Source organism: Pristis pectinata, chromosome 39 (assembly GCF_009764475.1).
Source record: "Pristis pectinata isolate sPriPec2 chromosome 39, sPriPec2.1.pri, whole genome shotgun sequence".
Taxonomy (NCBI): domain Eukaryota; kingdom Metazoa; phylum Chordata; class Chondrichthyes; order Rhinopristiformes; family Pristidae; genus Pristis; species Pristis pectinata.
In genome coordinates, this window is record NC_067442.1 from 7,019,338 (window position 1) to 7,047,029 (window position 27,692).

Sequence of the window (27,692 nt, forward strand, 5' to 3'; positions counted from 1 at the left end):
TAACGGAGCTTTCCGCTGGCCTAGGGTGGGGGGGCTGCGGGACGGGAGTCGGGCGCCTCATTTATGGGACGTTAATTTTTTTTTCTCTCCCTCTCCCTAATGATTTTCTCGTGAAGAAAATTTGCCGGCGGGAAGAAGCGGGCGAAAACCTCTCGCGTCTCGTCCAGCAGGGAGAAAAGGAGCGGCCGCCGAGCGCCGACCGTTAACGGAAATAACGGCGGCGGGCGTTTGAATCGGGACGGCGGCCGACGTCACAAAGGAGGACGCGTGACGTCACAAGGAGCGGGCGCGCGCGCGCCGGGCGGGCGGGGGCGCGCCGGGCGGGCCCTGCGCATGCGCGGACAGAAGGTGCCAGAAGGAGACGACGGAGGGGAAGATAAACACGGGATGGCGGCCGTCAAGCGAGTGCGGTGGGAGGAGGAGGAGGTGCTGGCTTACTACAGCATGATGTCCCTGCACCAGATGTTCGAGCTGGTGGGCTCGCAGCTGACCCAGGCCGACGTGGAGGCCCTGTCCTTCCTGCTGGATGAGGCCTACCCGCTGGGCCGGGCCCAGGCGGAGGGCGCCCGGGAGCGGCCGCTCGACACCGGCCGCCTGCACCGGCCCAAGAGCGGCGTGCGGCTGCTGTTCGAGCTGGAGCGGCGGGGCCTGTGCGACGAGAGCAGCTTCGGGAACCTGCTGCAGCTGCTGCGGGTCATCACCCGCCACGACCTGCTGCCTTACGTGGGGCAGAAGCGGGGGAGAGCAGGTAAGGGGCCCGGGGCCCGGCCGGCCGACCGACATGCCCCGGTCCTGTGGTCACCCCAGGGCTGCAGAGGAGGCCGAGGCGCAGAAGTCAGCATTGCATCTGGGTGGGGTGGGGGCCGAGTCCGGCTGCAGGCCCGCAGAGGACGGTGATGCCGGGGGGGGGGACTCGGCAGGCCTGCGTCTGGACCCGGCGCCGTTCCTCTCGTCCTGCGGGGCTGCTGCGGTTAGTTTACTCTCTCCCGCACACACCCCAAGGTACAGTGTTTGCACGGAGCTCGCAGCAGCCGTGGTAATAACCTGGCGAGTGCGGAACCGCGGAGTGGTGCAAAGACCGTGGTTCAGCCTGAAGCAAGTGCAGAACAAAACACTAGAGCGAAAGCAACCAAGAGAGGTGATGAGAGCATTTGGTATGAAGGAGACGATTTGAGAACTACTGGGTTCCAAAGTGTGCAGTTGGCAGGGGAGGGAGGGGTGGGGGCAGACACTTCCACTGAAAGCGGCTCTGAGAAGGTTCACCAGGCTTTCCCTAGAATTAAGGGGGTTTGGGGGGGAGAGATTGAGCTGATTGTGCCTATATGGTTTGCAAAAACCAAAGTGATTTTTTTTATTGAAACAAGACTTTGACAGTGGATGCTGAGAGGATGTTGCCTGGGGGGGGGGGGGTAGGGGGGAATCACTCCAGGCACTTGTCTCCAGCCATCTTTAGCTGCTCCGTCATGTGGACCAAAGTGGGGATGTGCATTGTCAGCAAGCAAATGTTCAGTTAATTTCACAAGGCCTCAGCAACTGAAGCAGCCCTTCCTGCTTGCAATAAGACCCAGACAACATTTGGCCTGAGATGATAAGTGGCAAATAACTGCAAAAGTGCCAGTCCGATTACATTTGTGAGCCAGGTGGGTTTTGCAACAATCTGATAGCTTTGTGCTTTGGACTGTCGTAAACCCCGGCTGGTTCTCACAGCAAGGAGGCAGTGTCTTGGTTCAAGGCAATAAATGTCAACCTTGCTAATGGCACCCAGTTCCTGAAATATCTTTATTGAGATATTTACAAGAAATTTATTGAGTTTTGGTAAGACTGCATATGATGTTAGCAAGGTTAGCATTTAATGTCCTGAAATGATGTGCTTGCTCGGCCATTTAAAGGGGCGTTTAGGAGCCAATGGCATTGGTTGGACAGGAGGCACACTTGGGCCAGACCAGTTGGTGATGGCAGAAGAACATGTTGAACCAGGACACTGCTGCTTCCTGTGAACCAATTGGGGTTTATGACAGTCCAGAACGTAAACTATCAGACTTTTGCAAAACCCACCTGGCTCACAAATGTAATCAGACTCCCTTGTGTATCGTTTTTGTTCCTTTACTTAATGGAGGATTTACTTGCCATAGAGGGTTTGCATTAAGGAATCACCAGGTAATTTGCTATCTGACGAGAGATTTGGTAGGCTAGACCTGTATTCTCCAAAACTTCGAATGAGAAATCTCTGCAATTTAAAATCCTTAATGGGCTTGATACTGGGAGGGATTGGAATAAAGGGTCTTAGAATAAGGGGCAGGCCATTCAGAAATGAGTAGAGAAATTCCTTGATTTGGAGGGTAGCAAATCTTCAGGATACTCAACCCCAAGGGCTGTGGGGATATTGCAGGACAATTGTGCTTGGGTGGATTATCCATGATCTGGATGGATGGCAGAGCGGGTTGGAAGGTGCAAGTGGTCTATTCCAGCTCCTAATTAGTGCACGTACCAAAAATGAATAAAGGGCACAGTTTCAGAAAGTGAGTCGTGTAAGGTGGAGATGAGGAGGAGTTTATTAAGAGTTGTGAATCTTGCTAGTTCTCTATCTGAGTAAACTGAATAGTTAATATGTTTGAGGCTGAGTTGGGGAAATCAAGGGGGTGATGAGAAAGGGGCAAGCAAAACATCCAGGTCAGCGGGATCTGTGGGAAGAGAAACAGGGTTAACATTGTCAGGTTGAAGATGCTTGGTCAGAACTGAGCTGAAATGTTAGCTGTTTTTCCTCTTACCACAGATGTGGTCCAACCTGCTGAAAGTTTACAGCATTTTCTGTTTTATTTTAGATTTCCTGCATCTGTGGTTTTTGTTTTTCCGTTTCCAATTAGATCTGAGATCTAAATCAACTGGAGGAACTCAGTGGGTTGGATGGGAGCGAAAAATTGCTAATGTTTTGGGCACAACCAGTCCCCTCGTAGATGTTGCTGGACCCACTGAGTTCTTCCAGCAGATTGTTTGTTGCTCCTGATTCCAGCACCTGTAGTCTCTTGTGTGTCCATCTGATCTGAATGTTGGAGAAAGTTCTCAGGGACTTGTGGCTTGTATTGTTAGTCTAAATCTGGCAATTCAGGAGGGACTTTTTGAATGGGGAACTTGCCACCACAAGTGATTGAGATGAATAATGGAATCATCTGTAAAGATGTTTAGTAAGTAGAAAGAAGAGGAATCAGTCATAAATATTTTTATTACACAATTTATCTCGTATCCATTGCTTCATGTAGAAAGTGATTCCAAGTTTTCATTTGGAGATGTACTCGCTTTACAAGTAGAAAAGTTTCCCATCTTCACTCCTAATACCTGGCACTGATTTAATCTATGACTGCCTGATTTAACGGAATATCTCCCTTAAGCAGGCATGCTGATGCAGTGCTAACTCTGTAACCTTGAGGCTGAGCAAGATGAGACTCAAGACTACTGGAAACTGAATTTTCTTAATGTGCATGTTTTAAGTTTTTTTTAAAATTCAATTTATTAAGAAGTCAAATTGATGCAGCGAGATCATTTTGGTTATAGTATGAGTTTTTTTCTACATTTCATTCCCAGACTGAGTGCAGTACCATGGATGGATTGTTGCAGTATGTGAGCAATGTACAGGTACTGTTCTCATTTTATATGCAGTTAGAAATCCTACAATGGAAAAACTTCCATCAAAACATAATGGCAGCAAGAAACTTTTTGATGGATCTCTTGGGGAAAAAAAAATTGGTGCTCATCTCTTCATACTAAACTAACTCAGCAAGTAGCTGCAAAGAGTTTGAAAGTGACTGAATAAGCTTGGATTTGGGTGAAAAGGAGCTGGATTTGATCTTGGGTACCTGCCTGCGTACACTTACTGGGGCCTGATCTGGATGGACGATTGACCCGACCGTCCACACCCATGTCACCCAGCAAGGCTGAAGCATCAAGTAAGCCGTGAGTATCATTCAGAGACAATTTCTGTAAAGTAATCTATTCAAAACAAAATGAGGAATACATTGTATTCATCATTAATTTAAGAAGTCCTTTTTTAAGGGCTGGAGGGATCAAGATGGGGCGGGGGGGGAGCTAGAACAGGGTAATTGGCTGATTAACCATGATATTGAACAACAGAACAGACAAAGGGCTGAATGGCCTATTCCCATTTTTGTTTTTTTCCCCTGCTCTTTCTAGCCCTGTGTGCATATCCAATTCTCTCCTGATAAAGATAATTTGTTACAGAACATACGACAGTACAGCACAGGAACAGGTGGCTTAGCCCCTGATGTTTATAAATGTCTAACTAAACTAATCCCTTCTGACAATATCCTTCTATTCTCTGTGTAGTCACATGCCTATGTAAGAGCCTCTATCATATCTGTCTCCACTACCACCCCTGGCAGTGCACTCCAGGCACCCACCACTCTATTTTTTTCTTTAAAAAAAAAGCTGGCCCTGCACATTTCCTTTGAACTTTAGCCATCTCACTGTAAATGCATGCCCTCAAGTATTAGACATTTCAACCCCAGGAAAAAGATACTGGCTGCCTGTCTACGCCTCTCTTATAAACTTCTATGATGTCTCCCCTCAACCTTTGCTGCTCCAGAGAAAACAACCCAAGTTTGTCCAACGTCTCCTTGTAGCACATGCCCTCTAATCCAGGCAGCATCTTGGTAAACCTCTTCTGCACTGTCACCAAAGCCTCCCCATCCTTCCTATAATGGGGCGACTAGAACTGAATGCAACACTCCAGATGCAGCCTAACCAGTGTTTCATACAGCTGCAATGTAACTTCCTGACTCTTGAACTCAATGCTTTGACTAATAAAGGCAAGCATGCCAAATGCCACCTTTACCATCCTATCGACTTGTTCAGCCACTTTCAAAAGAAATGCTGAGTGTTAAATCTTGCAATGGAAGGAAGCAATTTGGGCCATCAGTTCCATGGGGAGCGGTCTCCTTATTTTCCTTTACCTCTGCAACTTATTCTGTCACTCATACCCATCGAGTGCCCTTTGATTCTTTTTGTCAATAACCTACACTAACTTACAGTAACCTACCAACATTCCTTTGGAGTGTGGGAGCACCTGAAGGAAGTCAGGGTTTCAGAGAACTTGTAGACTCTGTACGAACAATACCCAAGGTCAGGATCAAACCAGGCTTCTGGAGCTGCACGGCAACAGTATTAACTGTTGTGCCACCATGCTATCCCTAATGAGCTTCTATCCCTCGCCTATTAATTGTGTCTTGAAGCTGACATTTTATCCACTTGCCTGTTATTGGTAAGATCTAATTAAAACACTTCACTGTCTCAGGAGATACTATGATATAGAATTGGACTTTTTTAAAATGAGTACTTTGTATCTCTTCACAGAGGAAGAAAACAATCCCATCAGTTCAAGATAATCCAAAAATGGTCACAGGAAGGAAGTTACTACATTTAAGTTCATTCCTGTGGATGTTGGTAAAAACAATAAAGACTGGCAAATGTTCAGCACTTGGTTTTTCTTTTAACACCTTAAAGTGGAAAAGAGAGGAAATTGCAGATTTTTCAAAGTACTTCCATTTTCCAAGTTATGCCAGTAGTGGTCTAGAGAAAACAACAGGCACAGTGTGGGCTTCAGCAGTGGCTGAGCTAATGTAAGAGTGGACTGGGCACTACCACAGATGGAATTAGGTAGCCTTGGTGGTGATGGATGTGTGGTCAGAGAGTCACATTCAGGGTTAAGTGACACCAGAATTGTGAACCCAGCCTGGTTTGGCCTCAGACTCCTGTAAGGAAAATACATGGAGCTTCTGGCTAAAGAACATGTTTGTGGCACAGATGAAAGTCAAGGGAACAGTCAGTCTTTAGAGCTGGTTATTTGGGAGTGAAATATTGAAGCACTTTGCAAATGGACAAAAAAGGCAGCTAATCTGGAAGTCTTTGCCTCCCAAAATGCTGTGAGTGGTAAGCCAGTTAAAGGAGATTTTGAGCTGAAAGTATCAAGAGATAGGATGCAATGATGGATAAGTACAGTGATCACCTTCCCGGCTTAACATGGGTGGAGGATTGATTAAAGGACAAAGCAGAGTGTAATAGTACATTTCAGTTTGGCTGACTGTCACTGGTGGTGTAGATCTCAATTATCCAGTTCATGAATTACCTGGATGTAACCTGGAGAAATTTGTTGATACAAAGTTAGGGAAGGTGAACTGTGAATACTATGCAGAAAGTCTGCAAGGGGATATAGATGGGTTAAGTAAGTGGGCAAGAAGGTTACAGGTGGGATATGATATGGGAAAGTGAAGCTGTGTACCAAGAACAGAAAAATACTTTTGAAACTCAAACATGGAAGTAATAAAAGTACAAGAATTAGGAGCACAAGTAAACCATTTAACCTGTTCCACTATTCATCCAGATGATGGCTGATCTTCTACTTTGACATTTCCTGCCCTATCTCCATATCCTTATACCCAAAAATCTATTAATATTTGCTTTGAATGCTCAATGACTGTCCCTCACAGGCAGGGAATGTAAAAGATTTGCCAGTCTCTGTAGAAATTTCTTCTCATCTGTAGTAAATGCCTATTCATTATTCTGAAGCTGATTCTGGACTACTCAGTCAGGAGAAACATCCTCTGAGTCCACGCTGTTGAGTCTTGCAATAATTTTATAAGTTTCGGTATAATCATCTCTTATAAATTCTGGAGCATATGTGTCAGGTCTACTGAATCCCTTTTCAAAGAACAAACCACTAGCTCTGGAGCCAATCTGATGAATCTTTGTTGCACCCTCTCTGTGACAAGTATATCCTTGTGAGGAGACCAAAACTGTGCTGAATACTCCAGGTGCAGTGTCACCAACTTTGTAGTTGGAAGGTGGATGATATATTGGCCTTTACTGCAACTTCCTCACAGGAAAAAACATGGTGCTTGCTGAAATTATACAAGGCTTTCAGACCTTATTTGTGTATAGTCAGCCAACGTGTCTTCAGAAGGATAAACTTCGGGTCAGTACAGCGTACACTCATTAGATTGGTTCTTGGGATAAGTGGCTCTCCAGTCTTGATGATTCATTAGGACTGGCTAATACTCATTGGAGTTTAGATGAATTAGGGGTGTTGTCACTCAACAACAAGATTCTAAGAGGAATTGACAGGGTGTGTGCTGAGAGGCTGATTCCTTCAGCTGGAGAACCCAGAACTAAGGGGCATGTGTGAGTTAACAAGTGAGATGTGGCATTTTGTGAGGAAAATATCCAGTAGATGGCAGGACCCTTGAGGGCATTGATGTGCAGAGGGAGCTTGTGTGCAAAGTAACAACTAGGATGGTAAAGAATGCATATGCCATGCTTGACTTCAGTGGTTGGGGCATTGAGTATAACAGTCAGGGAGTTGTATTGCAGCTGCATAAAATTTTGGTTAGGCCTTGTTTGCAGTATTGTGTGCAGTACTGGTTGCCCTATTACAGGAAGGATGTGGAGGCTTTGCAGAAGAGGTTCACCAGGATGTTGCTTGCATTAGAGTATTAGCTATAAGGAGAGGTTGAACAAACCTGGATTGCTTTCTCTGGAACGTCAGAGGCTGAATGGCGACCTGATAAAACTATATAAAATTATGAGAGGCGTAGACAAGATAGATAAAAATCTTTTTCCCAGGGTGGAAAGGTCAAATACCAGAGGGCGTAACTTCAAGATGAGAGGAGAAAAGTTTAAAGGGGATTTGCGAGGGACAAGGTGGGTGCCTGGAGTGTGCTGCCAGGGGAAGTGCTGGAAGCAGAGAGACACACGATTAAGAGGCATTTAGACAATGAATGGAGGAATACAGACCGTGTGCAGGCATATTGAATTAGTCAGATTGGCATCATAGTTGGCACAGACATAATGGGCCAAAGGGCTTGTTCTTGTGCTGTACTATGAACTGTTGCAGGATAATTAGCCAATTAAAGGCCAAGGTGTGGAACAAGTTTTTTATTTAAGCAGTGAATTGTAAGCTTTTGCAGTTCTCTAGTTGAGCTATGGATACTGATTTTTGGACAATAAAGAGTCAGAGTATATGGGGAAATGAGCAGAAAAATGGACAAAATAGAGGATTGACCCTGTTGAATGGTGTTTCATGTTTTTCTGTCTTCTCTTCAGCATGGTCAATACTTTTCCTCGTGCATTGCGCTTTTAAACACCTTTACTGTTTTTAATTGCCAAATGAAGCAGGTTTGTGGGGCAGAGATATCTGGAATGGCATTTATTAATGACTGGTCCAGTTTAACAAATTGCTTAGTGTTTGGCGGTCTTGGGAAAATGAGCACTTTGTCTTTACAGTTTTATTTTCTATAAATACTCTGCTTTATGAATCTAACATCAAACTTTAACTGTTCCACCCGAAGTAAATTGGGGGAAAATTGTTTTGACTTGAATTACGGTGATAAACCTATAGCAGGTTTAGCAATTCAACCATGATCCAGAAATGCACACCAGCCGCACAATTTTTAATATACAATCTTTACAGTCAACGCCTCAGAGGATCCTGGGCCCAACACATTGATGCAATCATGAAGAAGGCATACGAGTGGCTCTACTTTATTAGGAGTTTGAGGAGATTCGCTAAAGACTCTTGCAAATTTCTATAGATGTACAGTGGAGAGCATTCTGATTGGTTGCATCACAGCCTGGTAAGGAGGCTCCAATGCACAAGATCACGAGGCTACAGAGGGTTGTAGACTCAGCCAGCTTCATCACAGGCACAACCCTCCCCACCATCGAGGGCATCTTCAAGAGGCGGTGCCTCAAGAAGGCGGCATCCATCACTAAGGACCCTCATCAGCTGGGACATGCCCTCTTCTCGTTACTACCATCGGGGAGGAGGTACAGGAGCCTCAACACCCACACTCAATGTTTCAGGAACAGCTTCTTCCCCTCCGCCATCAGATTTCTCATCGGTCCATGAACACTACATTTTTTTTGCACTACTTATTTTGTAATTTATAGCAATTTTATGTCTTTGCACTGTACTGCTGCCGTAAAACAAATATCACTTCCTTGTATGACATGAAAATAAACCTGATTCTGATTACAGATAACCCAGTTCCTTCTCTAAGCTAGAAATGTTGATCAAATGTTTGTAGATAACTTGGAGCTTTTATTAACTAAACATCTGCCTTCAAAAAGGAAGATGCAAGTCATTGTGGAACCTGCAGATTAGTTATCTTGACATTGCTGATAAAACAATGTGAATCATTGCTATTATCAGACAGCGATGCTTAGAGAAAAGGAATATAAAATATTTCCAAAATAGGGCTGTGATTAACAATCTATTGAGTTCTTTCAAATAGTTGTGTGGATAAAGATGGTGTCATGGGTTTTCATGGAATTGAAGACCTCTGATAGGGTAAGATGTATAAATCCTGAAAGTTGAGTGTTTGGATCTGGTCAGAAACTCCTTGAAGTAGAAAGCGGAAAACAAAAGGGATTAAAGGAAGTTGGAGAAGGCATTACTAAATAAGAAATTGAGGGGCGGTGGAGAAAGTGGAAAGTAATATAATTTGGGCTGATTAAATTGGCAGGAGTAATTTGTAAGATGTGTACATAGACAACATTTAGGACCGCTTCCTGAAGCAGTAAATCATAGATCCAACCAGACCTTGCCTTGAGAAATGATAAATAATCTCGCAGTAAGGAATCCTCTGTGGAAGAGTGATTACTTCATGGTGGAATGTTATACACAGCACAAGAAGATAATTCAACTGGAAACGGGAGTTGGTTGAAAGCCAATTACACGAATATGAGTGATGCATTGCTTAGGGTAGCAAATGAGCAATAGAAAAAGCTTAAAGAGATTTAATTCTCAGAACATGTATTCTTTAGGGTAAAGTGATACATGCAGAGCTAATAAAAAATTGAATGTATTAAACTGAAAGTTTATGTTGCAAGGAGGAGTTTTGGGAACAACTATGGATGAACAAAAACTGGATGGTAGAGATTGCATTGCAACTTTAAAGTGGGGAGTAAATAGATTAAAGTATTTTGTCCTTCACTAAAATAAAAACATGCTTTGGGGAAATATCTGAACAGTCGATGAACCCATGATCACTACCACATTATTCCTTTGCACTATTTATTTTTTCTAATTTATAGTAATTTTATGTCTTTGCGCTGTATTGCTACTGCCAAACAACAAATTTCACGCTATATAAGTCAGGCTCTTAGAGAGCAGACACCAGGGCAGGAATGGCTATTGAATATTCCTGGTTTTCAGTGTTTTAAAAGGGATAGGGAGGGGGAGAGAAGAGGAGGAGGGGTGGTGATACTGGTCAGGGACACTACTACAGCTGCAGAAAGGGTGGATAATGTAGATGGGTGGAAGTTAGGAACAAGAAAGGAGCAGTTACTCTATGGGGAGTATTCTATAGGCCCCCCAGTAGCAGCAGGGATACTGAGGAGCAGATTGGGAGGCAGATTTTGGAAAGATGCAAAAAGAACAGGGTTGTTATCATGGGAGACTTCAACTTCCCAAATATTGATTGGCACCTGCTTAGTGCCAAAGGTTTAGACAGGGCAGAGTTTAAGTGTGTCCAGGACGGATTCCTGTCACAGTATGTTGACAGGCCGACCAGAGGGAATGCCATATTAGATCTAGTTTTAGGTAATAAACTGGGTCAGGTGACATCTCTGTGGGTGAGCATTTGGGGGACAGTGACCACTGCTCCATAACCTTTAGCATTGTCATGGACAGGGATAGGAGCAAAGAGGATGGGAAGATATTTAATTGGGGAAAGGTGAATTATGAGGCTATAAGGCGAGAACTTGAGATTGTAAATTGGGATGACATTTTTGAAGGGAATGTACTATGGAGATGTGGTCGATGTTCAGGGATCTCTTGCAGAATATTAGGGATAAATTTGTCCCAGTGAGGCAGAGAAAGAATGGCAGGGTGAAGGAACCATGGGTGACAAGAGGTGGAACAACTAATTAGGAAGAAGAAGGCAGCATACATAAGGTGTAAGCAGCAAGGATCAGATAGGGCTCGTGAGGAATAAAGAGTAGCAAGGAAGGAACTTAAGAAGGGGCTGAGGAGAGTAAGAAGGGGACATGAAAAGGCTTTGGCGAGTAGGGTTAAGGAGAATCCCAAGGCTTTTTTCTTGTATGTGCAAAAGGATGGCTAGAGTAAAGGTCGGTCTGATTAGAGACAAAGCTGGGAAGATGTGCCTGGAAGCTGTGGAAGTGGGTGAAGTTCTCAATGAATACTTTTTTCTTCAGTATTCACCAAGGAGAGGGATCTTGGTAAGGGTAATGTTCTAGAGTATGTAGATATCAAGAGAGAGGATGTGTTGGAGCTGTTAGAAAATATTAGGACAGATAAGTCCCCAGGGCCTGACGGAATATTCCCCAGGCTGCTTCGCGAGCCGAGGGAGGAGCTTGCTGAACAGTTGGCTAGGATCTTTGAGTCCTCGTTGTCCACGGGAATGGTACCAGAGGATTGGAGGGTGGCGAATGTTGTCCCCTAATTCAAAAAAGGTAGTAGGGATAGTCCATGGAATTACAGACCAGTGAACCTTACGTCTGTGGTGGGCAAGCTGTTAAAGGATTCTAAGAGATAGGATCTATGAGCATTTAGAGAATCATGGACGAATTGGGGACAACCAGCATGGATTTGTGAAGGGAAGATCTCGTCTCACAAGCCTGATAGGGTTCTTTGAGGAAGTGACCAGACAGATTGATGAGGGTAGTGCAGCAGATGTGGTCTACATGGATTTTAGTAAGGTGTTTGACAAGGTTCCACGTGGTAGGCTTCTTCAGAAGATCAGAGGCCAAGGGATTCAGGGAGGCTTGGCCATGTGGATTCAGAATTGGCTTGCCTGTAGAAAGCAGTGGGTTGTGGTGGAGGGAGTGTATTTGGATTGGAGGGCTGTGACTAGTGGTGTTCCACAGGGATTGGTTCTGGGACCTCTACTTTTTGTGATATTTATTAATGACAGATGAGGGGGTGGAAGGGTGGGTTAGCAAGTTTGCAGATGACAAAGGTCGGTGGTGTTGTGGATAGTGTGGAGGGCTGTAGAAGCTTGCAGAGGGATATTGATAGGATGAAGAGCTGGGCTGAGAAGTGGCAGATGGAGTTCAATCCGGAGAAGTGAGGTGGTACACTTTAGAAGGCAGAGTACAAGGTTAATGGCAGGATTCTGCGTAGTGTGGAGGACCAGAGGGATCTGGTGGTTCATATCCACAGGTCACTGAAAGTTGCCTTACAAGTGGATAGGATAGTTAAGAAACTTATGGGATGTTAGCTTTCATAAGTCTTGGGATCGAGTTTAAGAGCCGCGAAGTAATGATGCAGCTTTACAAAACTCTGGTTAGACCATACTAGAGTACTGTGTCCAATTATGATCGCCTCATTATAGGAAGGATGTGGAGGCGTTGGAAAGGGTGCAGAGGAGACTTACCAGGATGCTGCCTGGATTAGAGAGTATGGATTATGAGGAGAGACTAAGGGAGCTAGGGCTTTACTCATTGGAGAGAAGGAGGATGAGAGGAGACATGATAGAGGTGTACAAAATATTAAGAGGAATAGATAGAGTGGACAGCCAGCACCTCTTACCCAGGGCACCAATGCTCAATACAAGAGGGCCTGGCTTTAAGGTAATGGGTGGGAAGTTCAAGGGAGATGTCAGAGGGAGGTTTTTCACCCAGAGAGTGGTTGGTGCATGGAATGCGCTGCCTGGGGTGGTGGTGGAGGCTGATATGTTGGTCAAGTTCAAGCGATTGTTAGATAAGCATAAGGAGGAATTTAAAATAGAGGGATATGTGGGAGGAAGTGTTTAGTTAGTCTGGGGCATGGTTTGAAGGTTGGCACAACATGGTGGGCTGAAGGGCCTGTGTTGTGCTGTATTGTTCTATGGTTCAGTGATAATCAGATTCTGAACCTTGACGGGTTCAATCAGAGAAATTGAACAATGGTTAGAACCGTAGGACAATACAGCACAATAGTAGATAAATGAGAAGCACAGATGCTCTCTGTGCAGAAATTTGTTTGCTTTCTTGGACTGGGAGGTAAACATCTTTTAAGCTGCTAGATAGAAATCGGTTCTAAAAGTCTGCCATCAGATTTCTGAATGGTCCATGAACATTACCTTGTTATTCCTCTTTTGCATGATTTATTTATTTTTGTAATTTGCAGTTGTTTTTCTGTCTGTCTTGCATTGTACTACTGCCACAAAACAACAAATTTCATGACGTATGTCAGTGATAAATAAACCTGATTCTGATTCACCTTGGTGGAGCTGTTCCTTCCAAGTTCTTCTCCATATTCTAGCACTTCCTGATGTAACTTTGACTAGCTAGGAGTGAAGCCAGGGAAACGCGCCAAATAAATTCTAATCTTGTTGTTTGGCCATTAGGCTCCATCAAGATTCTGTTTTCATAGATTAATTTCCACTGCATGCTTATTACTAAGTTCTCCTTGCCACTCTTTAATCAGTTGGAATCAATGCAAGTTAATGGTTGGACTTAACACACTTGAGTGTCGTGATGCCAAAAGCATTGCAGTGATTACATCAAAGGTGGTACACAGTTGCATCGTATTACATTCTAATTCTGCCAGATTAATTAGGTGATTGCAAGGTTAATCCTGTATAAGGCACTATTAGATTGTGGAACTTTGTTCTGAAGCAGTTTGGTTTGTTTAAAGGAAAGCAGTTTTTATCTACCTAAGAGCTAGGTACCAGGCTCATCTCATGATGTTGGTTGATTTTTCCAGTTTAGATTTGTTTTTAACTTCTCTCCATTCTTCCAGTGTCTCCTGAGAGGTGCACTTATGGACAACCTGCGTCAGGAATCAGAGACCAGATGGAAAGCTGTTTAAATTCTGAGCGTGCTAATTCGACACGAAGGAATTGGGAATCAGGTAATCCTCGGTCTTGCTTTGCCTTCTGTTAACAAACTCTACTGTTATGGTAGGTGTTAGAAACATAGACCAGCTTGGTATTTTGAAGTTCTAAAGAATAGAAGGGGAGTCTGAGGTGCATTCTGGTGTGCTGAACAACCTTTTTTTTAAAGAAAGGAAAGTGTGCTTGAAGAGTACAAGATATACGGGAAAAAATGCTTTTTTGTTTGGAAGCTCTGAATACAAACGGAAAATTTCCCTGATCGTGTTCTCAAAGCACATCTAATCTAATGCCTTTGCTACTTTCCTGAAGTGTCCACAATATTCCAGGTTGAGGCCTTGCCAGTAATTGGGAGAGTGCCTGAGCTCATCAGCTTGCCTTGACACCTTAAGGATTTGGGCTTAATGATGTGAGAGTCTCTCTATTTATCTACAGTATTCAGAATTATTCCAAGCAATGTGAACTCTTTCAGTATTCCTCCAGAAGTACCTCAATTTAAACTCTGCACTGCACTATATCTGCCTGTTGAGCTATCCTTTCTGTCTTAATAATCCTGTTGCTACTTTATCAAATTTCATATCTAAAAGTTAGGTGGTGTTCCCTATACTGAGCCTAATTTGCTTTTTAAAACAAAATTGGAAAGCAAAATCTGACCCTTTTGAACTTCTACCTAGTCCATTCCATTGCACCCTCTTGCTTTCACTGAGTCAGTTCTGTATCTATTGTGCTGATTTCCATCTTAAGTCTCCACTGTGGCACCATTGGACCTCCCTGAAGTCCATCTGTTGTGGTACCTTGATTGGCCTGTTAATTTGAGAATTAACTTAGCCAGGGATAGAGCTATATAGCACAGAAACACAGTCCATGTTGACCAAGTTGCCTAACTGAGCTAATCCCATTTGCTTACATCTGGCCCATATTCTAAACCTTTTCTATCCACATACCTGTCCAAATGTGAATGTTGTAATTGTACCTGCCTCCACCACTTCCTCTGGCAGCTCGTTCCATATACCCACAAAGAGGGAGGTGGGGAAAAACCTGCCCCTTGGGTCCTTTTTAAATCTTTCCACTCTGCCAATCTTTAAACCTCTGCTCTCTAGTTTTGGACTTCCCAACCCTAGGGAAAAGACTGTGACCATTCACCTAATCTATGCCCCTCATGATTTTATAAACCTCCAATAAGGTCAGCCCTCAGCCTCCTACACTCCATGGGGGGGGGGGGGAGAAGAGTCCTAGCCTATTCAGCCTCTCCTTGTAACTCAAATCCTCCATTCTCCATATCATCCTCAAATGACATCCTTCCTAAAGCAGGGTGACCAGAACTGCGCAGTACTCTAGATGTGGCCTTATCAACATGACATCCCAACTCCTGTACTCTATCCTGACTGATGAAGGCAAGTGTGCCAAATGTTGCCTTTGCCACCCTGTCTACCTGTATTGCCTTTATTCAGTCCATGTTGGCTCTCTTTTCCAAATAACAATTTTTTTTTTGAGGACCATCGTGCCAGGGAATGTAGATCTGTGGTATCAGACTGGGTGTTGGTAAGCAGAGGTCTTACCCTGGCATCAGCGTCGAGTCCGTAGCTGTTTCTAATGACTTAAGATTTTTTGCGGATGACACTATATGGTAAACATGGTGAAGCTCTGATAATCTGGCACCTCAGGCACTTTGGTGTTAGACTAGCAGATTTTCTGGAATATTGGATGTTAAATTCATAATTCTTAGATGACACAAATTTTCTAGAAAACCCCATGGGTTTCATGAGGAAGAGCCAGGAAGAGGAAGAGCCAGAGGCTGAACCATCAGCATTTCCCAATAGTTGGGTTGTAGATTATTGGAGCTTTACTGAATGGGCTGCAGGTGTACATAGGCAGGGAATGGGTAGACCAGTCGCAGGTGAAAGTTATTATTTTGGTACAAAATAACAAGCATACCACAGTTTTAAAGGTTGTTTAGGAATACAGGAATCTGCAAACATGCGTAAATCTTTGACAATGGCACAGTTTGCTGAGTGGTCATTTAGTAAAGCATTTGGGATGCTTTTCTTTGTAATTAGAGGTATTAAGTATAAAGTCAGGGAGATTATGGTGAACCTTTTTAAAACAGCAGGCCACACTGGGGTGTTGCATTCAATTCTAGTCATTGCATTTTAGGAAGGATGTAATTGTCTTGGATTCAGTGTAATAACCTCTGAGTTTTCCAGCACTACCCGTGCCCAATGAGGATTGAAAGTTTGAACAATGCCTCTTTCCTTATTTTCAAGAGAACTGGACAGGATGACATTTATAAAAGCTAGCCTTTCCACAAAGTCTATCTATTGCCTCCTGTAACCTTCACATCTCACTTCCATTGTGAAAATGAAGTATTCAAAGAATACGTTATCCACCTCCTTTGACCCTACAAGGCCCCTTAATACTTCCACCATTTACTCTCTGAAAGGGTGGTGAAAACAGTGCTAATTGCATTCAAGTGGGTAATAGGTATGTACTTAAAGGGGCTGTTTTCAGAGCTATAAGAAATGAGTAAGATTGGATGGCTTTCAAGGAGCTGGCATACATATAGCTTCACCTTATCCTGTATGATTCGGTGAAAAACAAGAAAGCAGTGCTGGAAGAACTCTGCGGGCAGACAGCAACTATGGAGGCAAAGGTGTACGTCAACATTTCTGTGGTAAAAGTGTGTAGCAGTACGAGGGGGTGGGGCACAGTGGGATAGAGGCTGGTAGGTGATAGGTGGAAGCTGATGGAAGGAATGAACAAAGAGGAGAAAATTAGATGGATGGGTGAGTGTGGCTACCTGAAATTGGAACATTCAGTGTTCTCACTGAGTCATAAGCTACCTCAGTGGAATATGATATGTTCTTCTAATTTGTATTTGTCCTCTCTGGAGCAGTTGAGAAGGGAGAGAACCGGCAGGTTGGTGTGGGAATGGGAAGGACGGTTAAAATGACATGCAGCTGGAAGTTAAAGGCAGCCGTTGCAGGCAGAACACGGGTGCTCTGGAAAACGGTTGCCTAGTCTAGGATTAGTTCCACGCATGTAGAGGAGGCTGCACTGACTGCAGCAGAGCAGGTTGGAAGAAGTGCAGGTGAACAAGACTTGGTGTCATGTTACAGTTGTATCAGACGTTGGTGTGACCACACTTTAGAGTACAGTGTGCAGTTCTGGTTGCCACATTACAGGAAGGATGTGATTCAGCTGGAGAGGGTGCAGAAGAGAGTCACAGAGATGTTGCCTGACTAGAGGGCTCGAGTTATAAAGAGATTGGACAGGCTGGGTATGTCCTCCCTGGAGCAAAGGAGGCTGAGAGGTGACGTGGTAGAGATGTCTAATTATGAGAGGTAATGACAGGGTAGATAACCAGAGTCTGTTTCCCAAACTAGATGGAATGTTTAAAGTGAGAGGTAGTAGGTTTAAAGGGGATCTGAGGGGTAAATTTTTCAGTAATTGTTACGTAGAATGAGCTGCCAGAGGAGGTGGTGGAGGTGAGGACAGGACAGCATTTAAGAGGCATCTGAGCGGGTACTTGAATGAGCAAGGCATGGAGATGGAATTAATACAGGCGTGGGATTAGTCAAATAGATATACAGCACGGAAATGGGTCCTTCAGCCAAACTCATCCATGCTGACCAAGGGGCCTGCCTGAGCCAGTCCCATTTGCCTGCTTGGGGCCCATATCCCTCTAAATCTTTCCTATCTGTGTACCTGTCCAAATGTCTTTGAAGTGTTGTAAGTGTCCCTGCCTTTCCCACTTCATATGTCTACTGTGGGGAAAAGCCTGCCCCTCAGGTCCCTTTTTAAATCTCTTTCTTCCTTCTCACCTGTGCTTTCTAGTTTTAGATTCCCCTGCCCTGGGGAAAAGTCTGTGACCATCCACCTTATCTAGGCCCCTCATGATTTTTTAAACCTCTGTAATTTCACTCCTGTGTCTCCTTCACCCCAGAGCAAGCAGCCCAAGACTATCCAGACTCTGCTTGTAACTCTAGCCCACCAGTCCCGGCAACATCCTTGTGAATCTTTTCTGCACCCTCTCCAGCTTAGTCACACCTTCCTATGAGGTGCCATCAACCACCTTCACTTGTCTACCTGCGTCACCACTTTCAGGAAGCTATGTACTTGTACCCCATGTCTGTTCTGCAATCTCCGGGGCCCTGCTATTCATAGGACAATACAACACAGGAACAGGCCTTGACCCCACAATGCCTGTGCTGACCATGCCAGTTTAAACTAATCCTGTCTGGCTGCACATGGTCTACATCCCTCCATCTCCTGCCTATTCATGTGATTGACTGAATGCCTCTTAAATGTTACTGTTATATCTGCTTCCACCACCTTCCTTAGCAATGAGTTACAGGCACCTTCTCTTTTTTAAAAAAAAATGCACGCTTGAATCTCCTTTAAGACTTTCCACCATTTCCTGGCGTACCAGGAAAACAACTTGCGTGGAGATGCGCAACTCTTAGAATGCTTAACCTTTCTGCCGTTCAGGATAAAACACTTGGTGGTCCTATCTGCATGCCTGAGGTCTATTTGGCTGGAAATTGCATTGAAAAGTGTTTCCTCAACAGGAACACCTTCGAACAAGCAACAGAGTGTAGGTCGCAGGAGACGTCAAGCTGGCGGTAAGCGAAGGGGGCGCAAGAGCAATGTGCCCTATAACCGGAAAACAACAAACCGGCAGTCTCCCCAGTTTCAGAAAGCAACGTGTGGTGAGTATTTGCTCCCTGCCTAGTATGCTTGCTTTAATTTTATACATAGTTTTCAGCCCCCACTGTTTAAGGAAAATTTTTTTTGTGTGGCTGTCTGCTCAACTCTGTTTAGATGATTGCATATTCATCAATCAAGTTGAGTGTATTGGGTATTAAATCTTGCTTGTTTCTTAACTGCAAATACCCTCTCAACATGAAATGGAGATATTGTAAGACTGAAAGATCAGGGTTAGAAGTTACATGTTCATGGGTTACAATGAATGGGACCAGCTCGAGCATCAGCAAAGATATGTCCTGTAAGTGAACTTTCCTAACAAACTACTCAACCTAGCAATTACAAATACCACCCGCCCCCAAGAAGATTGGTCAATGTAAAATTATTCTCAAGTGTTTACCAGATGAAAGTGATCCTTTGTGGACGGTCGAGTCTCAAGTAGTCACTACAGCACAACACAACTTCTGTAAATTTGATGCATTTTTTATATTGAGGGATGGTATTCTGGAAAATAAATTTGCTTTACCTTTAGGGGTAGTACCTTCTGTTTAAAACTGCATTGTAAACTTTGCAATTCTTTTTCTAATATGCTGAATTCCATTTTTATTGGTGTTGTGTACGTGGGGTCCAAATATTCACGCGGGTCAATGAAGAGTGACAGTATAAATTCTGAGGCAAGGGTATGGTCTTTAAGGCCATTTTTCCTATCAAATTCCCATTGTATAATTTCTCATCAATAGTTGGGCTGGGGAGGTAGCATTTGGTACCTGTACCCACAAGTCAATACTTGCATGGTATCAATGTTGGAACGATCAGTAGTATTTTTTTATCCTTGACAGTCCATAATGTTCCTCAATCCACTTCAAGAACCACAGTATGAGATTGCAATCTGTAAACAACTGCAAGAGTAGAGCATACACACAAAAATCAAGTGTCAGAAGCAAGCTGTCTCTGCATGCCTCTGGGTTACTCAACAGTCACAGATGTACTCAAATGCTCACAGACTGGTCTCTGATAGAATTTTGCAAATGATCCCGTACTAATCCTGTACATCTAATGCTGTTTAATATGAGAAATTCTTCAACAATGACAAACTGAAAGTGACCTTGATGTTTGCTCATATGACTTCATCTAATGATGGATGGATAGGTGCATGTCATCTCAAAGTTCAGTTGCATGCCAGGAGTTTGAAGTATTGAGTGCCTTCCCTGGTAGGTCAGTGAAGTGCTCGGCAAAGTAGAGAAGGCCCAGTTTCAAACTCAGCCCACATTGCTGAAGTGGGGAAGTGATTCAAGTCTCGGTTCCTGCTTCATATTGCTGTGGCTAAAAGTGAGGGCAGGATTAAGCTCGCCTCCAATATAGCTCACTCAGCAATAGATCACAGTTCTGTTGCTTAATTCATAGTTCAGGGGTTTTTTCACAAGTACTGAAGAGAATTTTGTGCTATTTTAAGAGACTGTTTGCCAAAAGACATAGAGTTCTACAATGTTCCTAAATGCTGCCTTTTCCTGGGTGCATGAGATTGTATCGTCTATAACTTTGCCACTATCTCTCTCCATTGTGCTCTCAGAAGTGAATCCACTAACTGCTGCCCCCTTCCTGAAAATGAATCCTAATGAATCACTTTATGGATAGGACTGTTGAAGTGACTGGCAGCCAGTGAAATCAAACTTGCCAGTCGGTATGGAAGTGGAGTGTTCAGCTATTTGATTTATCTCTCAAGCCTCCGAATTTAAGCTTTGACAACAAGCTGCAAAACCACTAACATCCATGCAGTGACCAGGGCTTATTCCTCTGAATTTTCCCATTACTCATTTAAAGTAGCAAATGTGAACCAGTCTGTGAGCATATTGTAATAATTGCACAGTTCAAAGAGTTGTGTGTTATGTTCCTGAATGAACAGGGATTGTGGCAGTATATTGGTCTTGAGTTCAACTATAATTGTGCCGTACTCTGTCACTGCTAGTGAACTGAGGATTGTAACCCCACAACAAGGCACCTTGTCAAATTGTGTACTGATATCTTCTTGAACAATGGTGGACCTCTCCCTCAGAGTTGTTTTTCTTGCATTTTCACACTTGAGTGGTAAATAAATAAATGGTGTGAGGAATTTTGTGGAACAAAACATTACTTTGCAAAAGTCTGGTGAAATGTGTTGATCCTGTTTGTGTCCATGTTGCCTACGTGACAGCAATCCTTCTGAGCGATCTGCAGGATATGTGTTCTAAAGAAGAGTCTCTCTATGCACACGTTCTTTCAAAAAAACATAGGTTGGCTCTCTTGTACTACAACTTCCTTCATGATGTGGCAACAGAAGTTTCTGGTAGGTCCGAGCACAGCATCAACGACAAAAAAGCAGTATGTGATTTTCTTCAAATATTAATCGCAAAAAAAAATCTTAATTCTTTAAAAGCAGTCCAACGACTCTCGTTTTATGTATATTCAATAATATAACATAGAATCTAACTGTGCATTTCTTTGAAAAGTAGTGTAACTTATTTTATACTTGAACACACTTCAGCTTCTGTCGTGAGATGTGTTTTTTGAGGATTTTTGTGATCAAACATTTAATTACAGGTGTACCACTCAAAGATTGGTGATAAGAGAGTCTGTCTCTCTGACAAAGATTCATCTTTAAGGATATGTTCTGACACGAGAATAGAACAAGGTAAACCTTTAAACTTGTCGAGGGGAGTCAAACACTTGCTAGACTAAAATAGTGGCCAGAGTGCCTGAAGACACTAGCTAGACTAGTCCCTATACATGCAACACAAGTTCTGTTCTCGTTAAAAGCAAGTTCTGAACTGTGGCCTCAATGTCAACTTGAAAACCCCGAGTTGCTTCACACTAAAGGCAAGGATTCTTAGAATTGCTAACTATCCTCAATCTGATAAAAACAATCTCAGCATAATGAATGGTGAAGCTAAAAGATCCTGAGACTTGATGACCATTTTATTGTTTGTTTTAGAAATTGACCTTAATTCCAGATCGGGGTTTAGATTTTACCTCTTAATATGGAGTGGTCATTGCCCACCTGGTCCTTGCATTAATTTTCACTTTAAAAAGAAGTCCCTGGTGATTAGTAAATGAACATTTCAACAATTCATCTCCCCCAAATATATTGCTTGCAAGTCCTTGGGTGGGAAAAAGTTGGTGAAAATCTGCTTATGCTACTGGTAAATAGAGTATAGAGTTTTGACTGTCAGGTTCTCATGGGATTGAATATCTGGATTGTTGGTCAAAATCTGTATTTGGATGGTGTGAGATCTGGCAGGAGGTGGGGTTCCATCCAGTATGTCCCTTTGAATGAGTTGTTAGATATTTGGAATTGGCCATTTCGAGTGGATGCCTGGACTGTATCTATTTTCTACTATTAAACTAGTTTCAGCACATGCACTTCAAAACAAAAGCACCCTAAAGGAATAGCTCCCAACTTGACTGTTCCAGACATCTGCAAGCTATTATTGGTCAAAACTTATTGTTAAAATTTACAAAGATTAAATGCAGTTGGTTTGCGGCAGTCGTGAAACTTGAGATGCTCTCTGAGGTGGATCAGATTGTCTTGAAGCTCCATGGTTACTTTCGGTTAGCTGACTTTGTTCAGTGATCTCCAGCCATTGTAGGGGGAAAGTCCCTTCCTCTGCTCCTTTCCATGTTATATATTGAAAATTAGGTCCAAGCTCATTTTTTAAGAGATTGAATGACTGAGGCCATTTGTGATTTTACTTCTGACTTCCAACATCAGTTTCCCTTAAAGCAAAGTAAATGTTTCTTATTTGGAGAGTAACTGATCCCTGGCATTTGAACCACTGAGAATGCACAAATCTGTGGGGAAATGCCACCTCACTTGTAAGAACAGTGGTAACACCAATAGCCTTTTAATGGCTTTCTTACTAATACTTGTGACATCTGCATTTGTGTATCTCAAAGTGACGCAGATTTTAATATTTTGGTGCTAGAACACTAATTGGTTCAGTAGCCAGCATTCCTGAAGGTGAAACTCTGTCCACACCTTGGCTTTCAATATCATTCATGTCATTTCCCTCCGTCACCTGACCCTTACTACCTGTACTGATGGGCTAACTGCTCCCTTGCACTGCCTGTGGTGTTCATCACTTGTTCTCCCACACTTCAGTCAACAGCTGCAAGTTGGTGGCTGAACAGGTGTCTTGGGGAGGAAAGTTCTTGTAGTATACAGTGACCAATAGTGCACACAGCAACAGTAGCTCGCTGCTGTTGTATTCGCTGTCTGCACCATGCACGCGTGTAACTTGGGAATGTATAGTGAATGGCCTATCTGCCGTGTTTGGGTGACGCCTGCCTGTGTTGCTGATTGTGTGCTCTGAGCTGTGTATGTTCTGTTAATGAAACGTTTATGAAGTGGCAGAAATGTTTTAAAAGTCAAAACCTGTCTCTCTCAGTTCACAGTTAACACTCTGCAGCAAGATGATAAAGTAGACGCAAAGAAAAAGCTGGTGGGCTAATTATCACCACCAAAACGCAGGAATTAAAACAAACGGGGGTCCCCTCAGCCTCAAGGAAATCAACTTACATAGGAATTACACTCAAAGCAGTCTGCTCCTGTTTCTACGTTGTCTTTTGGACTAAGGTGCACATCTTCTCACAAAGTGAAGCTTGAGATTCAGAGCTGGAATTGGGGGTTCTCTTTATCCCCACAATAACCAAAGGTTGGAAAATGCTCAACAGAGGTGTTGTCAGTGAATTCAACTGGTGTGTCCGTCTGGAGATTGGTTTATGTCAAGGATACATCTACGTCATGCTGTAGGGAGAACAACCTTGTGACAGGATATAAAGTTGCACTGAATTCATGATGCTGTATGCCTTGCCTACTGTACACTCAAGATTATACAAGTACTTTGGGGGAAAATGTTTCGATTAAAACAAATTTCCGGCAAAGATTTCCTGTCCAGATATGCACCTGCTTCCCAGTCATAACTCAGCGGGTGCTAGTTCAGATTCGGAGGATTTAATTCAATTTTTGGTCCAGTTCAACCATTTTAAGGTCAAAAAGCAGTACTTGAATTTGCAAGGAAATGGACTCTTAAACTTACAATCCATTGGGAAATGATTAAAGGTTTCCAGCTCGTATAGTCCGATGTGTGTGTCTCTGCTTTGAGGGCCAGACATCTGGGCATTAGCTGGTAAGGTCCTCAAACATTTGGAGCTCTCCTGTTCAGGAGCTTGCGGGTCTGCTGATATACAGGCATGTTTGATAATTACTGGTGTCAATTGTTGCTGCCTCGGGAGGGAAGTGGGCTGGAAAGAGTTAATGCTTCAGAGCATCGCTGACTTGCACACAGATGCTTCCTCTGGGTATCTTGCTGTGTGAGATTCCAAGATTCTGGAGGTGAAGTAAACCCAGGCACCTAGAGTGTGCCTTGTAACTAGCCCAACGTGGCTCAGCCTTCATGTGTTTTCCTATATTAAACTGTTAAATGTACTCATGTAGTGCGTAAGCTCCCATAAGGCTGCTGATTTCTGAAAGTTTTTAATTGTGCAGCCTGAGATTAAATTTAAAGTCCCCTAAAATAGTTTGCACCCGTCATCACAGAACACGGATCCTGTTAGCCGTGGATGATGTTCTATGGACCCACACTCCTGCCTTTAGTGCATGTACCCTGCTCTTTACAGAGGAAGCCTTGAGAGTCTGAAATGTACAGAAAGCTCAGAAGGCATGGCACAGTAGACTGAGTGGAATCTCTGAACAACCTTGATTTGCTTACAGGTGTCTGTAAATGTCACTTGTCCACTTGCAATAATTTTTCAATTGCTGTACACTGGTGTAACCAACTCCAGTGAAACGTATTCCAAGAAAGATAAGAGCCTGCTGGTGAATTTCTGACCAATGAACTTTGAGATATGGGAATGTTTCTTCTGTGACTATCTCCAGCATGCTCATTGTTTAGAGATTCCACTCGTTTCATAAATAAAAACCTTCAAGGTTCTCAAACTGATTTGACACCCACCCATAACTGGAGGTGCCATCTTTCCTGTCCCATTCTCTTGGCTGGTCTGAATGGCGGGAAGCCCACCAGTTAACCCTTAGAGTACTGTATTTGGTATGTGTTTACATTTCACTTTAAGGGCAGTCTTTTTTTAAATTGGCCGTTAATGTTCTCTCTTTTCCATGTAAAAATGGTTCTTATTTTATGTTTAGGAGTGTTCAAAGGGTTCTTTTATAATTTTGGCTCTGTACATTACTGAGTGGGGGTAGTCGGTAACTTCCTTCTTGCAAATCCTGAGAGTTTACAAGGGCTGCAGTCGCTCCTGGTTGCTGAAAGCCCCTTCAACTTATCAGATATCGTTATCACAGTGTCCTAATGTCAAAGTAAATCTGCTGTAAAATGAAGACCACCATATCCTGATGATTTGTTAATGAAAACTTGTCAACAGTAATTTTTTTGTGATAAATGTCAGTGTTGCTGAATCCACTTTCTCGACGGTGGGAGGGGTCAGCGATGTGATTATACGAGTTGCTGCTTTCACAGGTGTCCGTCCATGAGGGGAAAGTGATGTAAAGAGAATTGATGGTGCTCAGCGTATGTAAATTCCTTCAATCCACCTGCATTTCTTTACTAGATGGTATAAACTGATTTGCTCGTCCTGTTCTTCAGTGTTTAAAGAAAAGGGAGTGCGAAATGGGAGCCTGGAGTGTTGTAACTGGCTAAAGATAGCAAAGTAACTTCAATGTTGGCTGAGATTTCAGGTGTAGTCAACAGCATCCGTAAACAGTGCCACCCTGATCTTTTATATAAAAACATTCCCTGGCACATATATGTATGTAGCAGAAGCATATATTAGGGAATATTTGAAATAGGGTTTCCAATTTTAACTCAATCCACAATGAAGATGCACCTTGTCTCAGCCACAGCCTTTGGAAGTACTACTACTCCATCCCGAAGCTAGAAACAATTCCACTGGACCATTGAACAGAGATCGCTCCTGTCTCTGAGTGGATCTGGTGTGAAGTGGAACAGTGCCTCTTTCTGTTCCTCTTCTCCCTGCCCTCCTGGTAAATTCATGATAGAAGGTACTGGAAAGTATTCTCTGCCCCTTGTGCTTCTCCCTGAACAAGAGGGAATAGATCCAGTTTTGAAGCACGTCTGTTTTCATTTACTGCACCAATTCCAGAAAGTTTTGGTCTAAGGACTGTCGTTTGTATTTCCAGTTCCAGAACTGTCCCCAAGTGCTGTGTTAATGTTTCCTTATGCTGTAGAGGAGAAAATTATTCCTAGATAAACTGTACTTAAACCCAATGGCGTAAATGTCTTCTATGCCCAAACAGTGCAGCCCATTATTGGAGGTCAGCCCAGTGAAGTTCTGCCTCAGTGCTCACCCTTTAGCTGTGCCGTAAGTGTAAGTTAATCATTGAGAGACGAATAATCCCTGAAGGAAGGGATCCAGCTGGAGATGTTAGATGCCTTAAACTTTCATTATCTTGTTCGTCATTATAACCTGAAACTATGGTCCGGTATAAATGTTGTATTTGGCACTGCAGTGTTTCACGGAGCATTATAACCAAAAGCAATGTGACTTACCCAAAACCAGCCATAAAGTCTAGCTGAGTCACTGGTCCCCTTGTATATGTCCTCAGTACACACTGCAGTGTGCAGGAAACTAAACTGGCATTCTCTGTTGGCTTGGTAATTTGTGTAAGCCTGGAGGTGTCTATATGGCACATTCACAGCATGTGAAATGCATCAGTTGCTTCATCACATCCTGCACTCGAGCAACTTTCACCCATTTGTATCCAAGTTACTGATCTTCTATTCAGCTGAAGAGATGGCATCTCTTGTCTGTTTCAAGATAATGCTTGGAGAGAAAAGAGGGACCATTTTTGCTCCCGTCTCCATCTCTCTGGTCCTACACCTGTCTAACCCCAACAACCCCTCTCTTGGCTCCTCAACCCCCTCGACAACGGAAGTGATAATGTCATCTCTTTAAAATTCAAGAAACTTGTTTCTGCAAGAATCCAGTTACCCGAGCAAAGGGTCAGTTCTGCCACCTTGGCTGGAACCTGGTGCTAAATGGCAGGTTGGTTTTGGCTTTTCAAAGACTTGTTAGCGTAAGACAACAGCCAGTGCTGCTCATTGCATGAATGTCTGATTCACTTCATTGGAGGGTGGAGGGTGTAGTTCCTGGGTTGTTTGTACATCAGTTGAAGAGATGGAGTTATCAGGAACCGAGTGTTTGGTATTTAAAGGATGCATTAAAATACGGCACTGAAAGAAAATGTACTTCAATTCTTTCCTCTCAGACGGTGGTCATTGTGGTTCCTTTTGGATTACTGAATGATTTGCCAGTTCCACCAATTTTGTTGTAGCCATTGGTGTTCCTGATGGCTGTATCCTTTCAGCCAACAGTAAGTGAGTGGAGAGGGAAGTGTTCCCGCTGCGTACACTAACATGGAACATTTGCTGTTTTCTTTCCCAATGCAGACATAAGGCTGCGGGTGCGGGCTGTATTTTCTGATCAGAATTCCGTGCTGCGAGGGAATGTAGTCTCTGTGAAACAGGACCCCCTGGATCGCTGTTTTGACCTCTTTGGGCAGGCAAACACCATCCTGAAATCCCGGGACTTGGGATCTATTATCTGTGACATTAAGTTTTCTGAGCTCTCCTATCTGGATGCCTTCTGGAATGACTACATCAATGGCTCACTGCTGGAGGCACTGAAAGGTGTGTTTATAACCGACTCGCTGAAGCAAGCTGTGGGACAAGAGGTAATTCGACTGCTTGTCAACGTGGACGAAGATGATTATGAAGAAGGCAGGCGAATCCTGCTTCAGAATATTTCTCTGTGTGAGGAGTGCGCCTGCAAACAAGATCACTGACTACGTTAAATTTTAAGCTACTTAACTTTATATGAAGCTAAAATAAAGAGAAGTAATTAGCCCTTTATTACAACCTCTGTTTTATTCGGTTCTGGGTCAGGTGACGTGTGCTGATGTCGGTGCTCCCACGTAAGTACATTATAAGCATTCAGTCAGCGGTAACAGTCCTCTGGTGTGAACCAACATTTTGTGCAGATGGGGTAAGAGCTCCCCAGCTTGAAGGAGGGTTGCTTTTTTTTCTAACTGAGCCTTTGTTGGGTTTGTGTTGAAATAGGCTCTAGGAATACAAG

General features: G+C 43.4%; 1 protein-coding gene across 2 annotated transcripts; it reads left to right on the top strand.

The window, feature by feature from the left end:
* dedd1 (death effector domain-containing 1) lies at positions 1 to 27,469 on the top strand. Of its 2 annotated transcripts, XM_052045394.1 has the most exons (5): positions 1 to 748; positions 13,754 to 13,864; positions 18,413 to 18,553; positions 20,740 to 20,871; positions 27,008 to 27,469. In XM_052045394.1, exons 1-5 carry the CDS (start codon positions 334 to 336, stop codon positions 27,400 to 27,402), a joined length of 1,194 nt encoding a protein of 397 aa, XP_051901354.1. In that variant the 5' UTR covers positions 1 to 333; the 3' UTR covers positions 27,403 to 27,469. The 2 variants fall into 2 exon arrangements, with proteins under 2 accessions (XP_051901354.1, XP_051901355.1); XM_052045395.1 differs by lacking the exon at positions 20,740 to 20,871 and having other exon boundaries at positions 14 to 748.
* Positions 27,470 to 27,692: the final 223 nt, after the last annotated feature.

Bases quoted from the DNA above. Each gene is read 5' to 3' on its own strand.
- dedd1 (XM_052045394.1), top strand. From the start codon at position 334: ATGCGCGGACAGAAGGTGCCAGAAGGAGACGACGGAGGGGAAGATAAA. The intron at 18,554-20,739 runs GTGAGTATTTGC...CCTACGTGACAG, and splicing joins GTTTCAGAAAGCAACGTGTG to CAATCCTTCTGAGCGATCTG. The intron at 20,872-27,007 runs GTAGGTCCGAGC...TTCCCAATGCAG, and splicing joins TGTGGCAACAGAAGTTTCTG to ACATAAGGCTGCGGGTGCGG.